The following is a 6,664-nucleotide window of genomic DNA, read 5'->3' as shown; positions in this document are numbered from 1 at the left end:
GGTATGGGTTCTCTATGGCCAAGTATTCCCCAATGATTCTCTATGGGGAAGTATAGGTTCTCTATGGGCCAGTATTCTCCTATGTTACCCTATGGGCAAGTATTCCCCAATGAGTCTCTATGGGGAAGTATAAGTTCTCTATGGGCCAGTATTCTCCTATGTTACCCTATGGGCAAGTATTCCCCAATGATACTCTATGGGCAAGTATGGGTTCTCTAGGGGCAAGTATTCCTCAATGATTCTCTATGGGCAAGTATGGGTTCTCTATGGGCAAGTATAGGTTCTCTATGGGCCAGTATTCTCCTATGTTACCCTATGGGCAAGTATTCCCCAATGATTCCCTATGGGCAAGTATGGGTTCTCTAGGGGCAAGTATTCCTCAATGAGTCTCTATGGGGAAGTATAAGTTCTCTATGGGCCAGTACTCTCCTATGTTACCCTATGGGCAAGTATTCCCCACTGATTCCCTATGGGCAAGTATGGTTTCCGTTGGAGCTAGTATTCCTCAATGATTCTCTATAGTGAAGTATTCCCCAATGTTTCACTATGGGCAAGTATGGGTTCTCTATGGGCAAATATTCCCCAATGTTTTCCTATGGGGAAGTATGGGTTCTTTATGGGCAAGTATTCCCCAATGTTTTCCTATGGGCAAATATTCCCCAATTATTCTCTATGGGCAAGTATTCTCCTATGTTTCCCTATGGGTTCTCTATGGGCAAGTATTCCCCACTATTACTCTATGGACAAGTACTCCTCAATGATTCTCTATGGGCAAGTAAGGGTTCTCTATGGGCAAGTATTCCCCAATGCATTCTCTGAAGATGCCAAAGCCAGAGATGCTGGCAAAACCACCAGGAATAAACTCTTCCAGAACATGGCCATATAGTCCGAAAAACCCACAAAAATCTATGGATGCCGGCCATGAAAGCTTTCGACTTCACATAATAATAAATTGTTTTTCAAAACAGATGAGCCTTTGTAAGCAAGTGTACTGAGCATCTAACACGGACGCTGAGGGTCCACAGCCGTCTGTCCCAACCTGACGTCCCCCGAAGGTATTGGACTACAATCCCCATCATCCCCAGTCGGCCGGGGGGCGACAGGCCTTGAAGTTTGACCATTTCATACCTTAAAAAGCTGCATCAGATCCTCCCGGGAGACCTCCAGCCTCTCAAAGGGACTCTGCTCTGCAACGATGGACCGGCAGATCTCTTGCAAAGCTGGCAGGTCTTTGCTGGACACGGTCCTGGAAAGCGAGGAGGAAAACGCTTAGTGAAAGTAAAGCCGTTAAAGGTTAAAAGCAAAAGACAGGTACAGCAAATTGCTATATAATAAATGCCCGGGGTTTTTTAGCTACTACAGCCATACATTTTTATTTAAAATGATTTTGTCTATCAAAATCGATTGACTGCGGAGATCCATATGAACAAATTATTCACCAAATCTAGAAGGGCAATCATCATAAAATCTCCTTGCAGTCATTCTGATAGTAGACAACCAAATATTTTTGTTAAAGCCATATATTTAGTGCATTCCCAAAATCTTCCAGAAACGCGGCTCAAATGTTTTATCCTTCACATTTGTATGTACTTATGCATTTATATGATATGCTTGAATATAACATTTATATGATGTGCTGGAATATAAATGTTCCTAGCTGGATGTAAGGTAATTTTTGTAAACATTTTATTATTTTATGCCATAATAAATGTATTCAAAAGCAAAAGACAAAAAAGGTAGACAACACCCCGGTCACCATACACAACCTACTGGTATAACTGGTCTCCATCTTCGATTGTCTGGCCTGTTCACCAGTACTGAAACTTCAGCGCTACTACTATGAGTTTCTTTTAGGGGTTTCCTACACATCCTGGGCCAGAAAGAGGTTTAAAGATTTCTTTAATTTTAATTTTTTGGTCGGTGTGCCACAAATGGTAAGAGATCTGACAATAGCTCCCTGCTTCGGTGTAAGCATTGCCATCTTGGCTATATCTGGAATGGAGAACCGAGACTGCTATTATCATATATATGGATCATAGAATCACAGAGTTGGAAGAGACTGCAAGGGCCATCCAGCCCAACCCCATTCTGCCATGCAGGAAATCTAAATCAAAGCACCCCCAACAGATGGCCATCCAGCCTCCGTTGAAAAACCTCCAAAGGAGGAGACCCCACTATGCTCAGAGGAAGGAGTTTGTTTCACTGTCGAACAGCCCTTACTGTCAGGAAGTTCCTCCTAATGTTGAGATGGAATCTCTTTTCCTGAAGCTTGCATTCATTGTTCTGTGTTCTAATCACTGGAGCAACAGAAAACAAGCTTGCTCCCTCCTCAATATTTCATCCCTTCAAATATTTATACAAGGCTATCATATCCCCTCTTAACCTTCTCTTCTCCTGGCTAAACATCCCCAGCTCCCTAAGTTGTTCCTCATAAGACATAGTTTCCAGACCCTTCACCATTTTAGTCTCCCTCCTTTGGACACATGGCTCCAGTTTCTCAATGACCTTTTTGAATTGTGGTGCCCAGAACTGGACACAGTATTCCAGGTGGGGACTGACCAAAGCAGAATACAGTGGCACTATGACTTCCCTTGATCTAGACACTATACTTCTACTGATCTTTGTCATTTCCTCTTCTTTCAAAACCATTTCCCAATTTCTCCAGTTTAAGCAGCTGGCCGTGAGTACCTTTTTCTTTGCTTAACCAAGTGAGTAGGGACATCTTGTGGCTAGAAAAGATGCAACACACACTTCTTGTGGTTGTGTGCCTTCAAAGCATTTCTGACTTAACCAGATCCAAACGATGCATTTTAAACATAGATTGTTTTGATGCGTATCTTATTTGCCCTTTTAAATTGATATGCATTTTAGGTAAAAGGTTTGCTTTTGCCTAACAAGAGAGAGCAGATGATGGGGAAGGGAGTAACACTGATTGGCAATGACAACTTCAGACAGTAAAGCGATAGAATAGATAACCTTAATCGATACGTTAACATGCTCTTAGGAACGTATTGATTTGGGTTTGCCCAGGGTCTCCCAGTGAGTTTCCATGGCTGAGTGGAAGGCGACTCAAAACCCTTGCCTCCAGAGTTGGAGTCCAATGCTGAAACCACTGCACCACACTGTCTCTCTCTATAAACATACTGTTAAATGAGAAACAGTTGGAACCCAGGTATGTGTCCAGATATGGATGTGGCTTCAAAAAAATGACAAGAGATGGAATAAAGCCAACATTGGCACCAATGAGTCATTCCACAAAAGAGGTGCCCCTGTGATGAAGGCCCTGCTCCCACATCCTTTTCTCTCACTGATCGGAGACAAAGGAAGGTCCTCCCAGCAGATCTTAAAACTTCAGGGTGAGTGTACACAGTGACAGATGCTCCTAATCCTAATCCACATCCCTCACTCTCCCAATCTTACCTCTCCTCGTCCAGATGCATGTCATAGAAGAAGCCGGTCTCAGTGCTAGGGCCGTGGCACAGGAGGGCCCCATAGAAACGCTCGGCGGCAGCCCCAAGAACATGGGCGCTGGAATGCCAGAAGAGCTGGGGAAGAGACAGAGGGAGAGGGGGACACAGTGAAGTCGATCTGTTTTCCTCAGAGCAAGCCCCCTCTACATGCATTTTGGGGAGAGTCTCAATCACATTAAACGCATTAAAAAACAACACATAAAGATGCAGCACATTGCAAAAGGCTCATTTTGCTAAAGATTTAATTCCCAAAGGCCTATAGGAATAAAAAGATGGGTGTGGAAAGCTAGAGGGCACCAGGCTGGTCTCTCTTGGAAGCAGGTTGCAGAGACTGGGGGCAACCAGCAGATGTACTAGCGAGGGACAGAATCACAATAGCAATAGCAAGTACATCAGTGCACTTAAGCACTCCCTAAGCGGTTTGCAACTGTAAGCTAACTGCCCCCAACAAGCTGGGTACCCATTTTAGCAACCTATGGAAGGATGCAAGCCTGAGTCGAGCTTGAGCCCTTTCACTGGTATTGAACTCGCAACCTTATGGTTTTGAATGAGTGGCTGCAGGACAGGCATTGAGCCACTGTGCTACCAGCACTCCTGCAATGAATGAAGAATGAAGTGCCTCCGCGGAAGACTTCAAGGCATGGCATGGATAAGTAAAATAAACAAATGGATCAATATATAAATATAAGTAAAATAAATAAGGGGATAATAACACAGAACTGAGCCAAATCCAATACTGACCGCTTGGCCGTCCAGGGAATCAAAGTCCACGAATTCCAAGATGGCGTCTCCTTCGAGGGGGCGGTCCAGGTCATAGAGGGTCCCATTCACCCGCACCGCCAAAGCCCCCTTGGCCAGACTCCGGCTGCAAGGATAAGAGAGTTGTAAGTTACTAACCCTGTTTCGCAACTGCTGCCAGTTCCTCTCCCACCTGGACACCTCTTTTGCCCACTAAAACCCCTCGAGGAGCAACCATGCTGGAAAGGGGCGAGTGCGGAACGGACGTCAAAAACCCACCTGATCCTTATGGATGAGAGGCATGTAGGAAAGGTAGCAGGGAACGAGTTTTATAATAATAATAATAATAATAATAATAATAATAAAACTTTTATTTATATCCCACTTTTTGTTCAAACAATAATAATAATTTAAGGTACAACCTTAAAACGATACAACAATATATACAATATCCTCCCCCACTTAAAAAATGATTAAGCAGTACTAAGATTAAAGTTACCCGCATTAAAATCCAAAAATACAACAATACAATAACGGTGGCACATATGGCATATATAGGGGAGGGGGGTCTTTTTACATTTCACCATAGAGTTGCAAAAGATATTTAAATTAAGAAACAGAAAAGCCACCTGATCCGCAAGGCTGCCTGAAACGGTGTGGTTTTCCAGGCCTCCCCTTCTAGTTTCTTGTCCCCCGGCAGCAAAATTTGGATTGGCCGTCTCTGGTTTTGGGTCCGCGCCGCGCAGCGTTCCTCAGCGGCCGCTTTGAGCTGTTCGTAAAATGCCAGGCGTTCGGCAATATGGGAAGGAAGAGCCCTTGCCTGAGAGAGAAATAAACAAAATATCATTATTATTAATAATTTAATTCAATTTTCTTATATCCTGCCTTTTATCTCAATTTAGGGACGCAATAGGATAAGAAGACAATTGTTTTCAGGAAAAGGGAGGTTTTAAAAAGGACGGAAGAATGCAGCAAAAGTATTGATCTTTTTGGAAAGGCAGTATCAAAATTAATTTATTATTATTTTTATTAATTTATTATTATTATTAATTTTAATTATAGCATCATAGAAACACAGAATTAGATGATTCTATATTTAAAAATTAATAATAATAATAATAATAATAATAATAATAATAGCATCAAAAGTATTGATTTTTCTAGAAAGGCGGTATATAAATTTTTTATTATTATTAATTTTTTATTATTATTTATAATTTTAATTATAGAATCATTGAATTCTATGATTGTATTTAAAAATTAATAATAATAATAATAATAATAATAGAAAAAGTATTGATCTTTCTGGAAAAGCGGTATATAAATACATTTATTATTATTAATTTATTATTATTAATAGTAATAATTTTAATTATACAATCATAGAATTCTATGATTCTGTATTTACAAATAAATAATAATAATAATAATAATAATAATAATACCAAAAGTATTGATCTTTTTGGAAAGGTGGTATATAAATAAATTTAGTATTATTAATAATTTATTATTATTATTATTATTATTATTATTACTGGAGCAAAGTCTGGAAGCCGAAACCTATTTGCTTACAGAGTTAAAGTTGGTTTTTTTAATGTTTATTACATTAAAATAATGCGTAGTAATAAAGAAACATTAAACGTCGCATTCTCACAAACAGAAACATTATTATTATTACTTATTAATATTATTATGCTTTATTTATACAGCAAAGCAAAGCCTCTAGACTGGTAAAAAGCAAGCAAATGAAAAAGCAAAAGCAAAATATACCTTCATTGAAATACTTGTAGAAACCAATTAAACAGCAATTAAATATATCCCTGAAAAAAGCGAGGATTAGCAAGTACCAGAATAGGTTCTCTTTGAGGACTACAATTCCCAGAATCCCCCCTCTCACCTCAGTTACTTTTAATAAGAGACTCTCCCCCAGACAGAGTTACTTTTTTTGGAAGGGACTACAGAATTTCCCCAGAGACAGCTTCTTCAACTGGACAAAGGGGATTCTGGGAGTTGTAGTCCTCCCTCCAAGGCTAACCTTTGCCAAGTGGGGATAATGGGAGCTCAAGTCCCTCCCACAAAGGGAACTCCCCCCCCCATTGGCTAAAGGGAGGATTCTGGGAGCTCCAGTCTCTCCTTATCAAAGTAACTTTTCGTAACTGGTGGGTGGGGATTCTGGGAACTACAGTCCTCCCACCAAAGTGAGCAGTGGGGGCTTTCTAGGAGCCCCAGTCCCTCCCACAAAGGGGACTTCTTCAATTGGTTGAGGGGGATTCTGGGAGTTGCAGTCCATCCTCAGAGACAAGCGTGGGAGTTTATCTATCTATCTATGTATATCTCCAAGTGGCTGGGGTAGATTATGAGAGCTGCAGTCCTGACTCCAAAGGTGGCTTTCCCAAATGGTCTGGAAGGGATTATGGGACCTGCAGCCCCTCCTCCAACTGGCTGTAAGGGGATTC

At 41.1% G+C, this 6,664-nt stretch overlaps 1 protein-coding gene across 2 annotated transcripts in view; it reads right to left on the bottom strand.

Moving 5' to 3' along the window:
- Window positions 1–6,664, bottom strand: part of TARS2 (threonyl-tRNA synthetase 2, mitochondrial) — a 29,816-nt gene that overhangs the window by 22,292 nt on the left and 860 nt on the right. For both annotated transcript variants that reach the window (XM_042441216.1, XM_042441215.1), the window contains exons 2-5: window positions 4,838–5,028; window positions 4,212–4,335; window positions 3,421–3,545; window positions 1,129–1,246 (exon numbers count right to left, since the gene is read on the bottom strand). In XM_042441216.1, coding sequence (XP_042297150.1) covers window positions 1,129–1,246; window positions 3,421–3,545; window positions 4,212–4,335; window positions 4,838–5,028 — 558 coding nt within the window. The remainder of the gene's footprint in view (window positions 1–1,128; window positions 1,247–3,420; window positions 3,546–4,211; window positions 4,336–4,837; window positions 5,029–6,664) is intronic.

The sequence above is a fragment of the Sceloporus undulatus genome, chromosome 9 (assembly GCF_019175285.1).
Source record: "Sceloporus undulatus isolate JIND9_A2432 ecotype Alabama chromosome 9, SceUnd_v1.1, whole genome shotgun sequence".
Classification (NCBI taxonomy): Eukaryota; Metazoa; Chordata; class Lepidosauria; order Squamata; family Phrynosomatidae; genus Sceloporus; species Sceloporus undulatus.
Note: the sequence above shows the minus strand (reverse complement) of the source record. Positions and strands in the feature narration are given on the sequence as shown.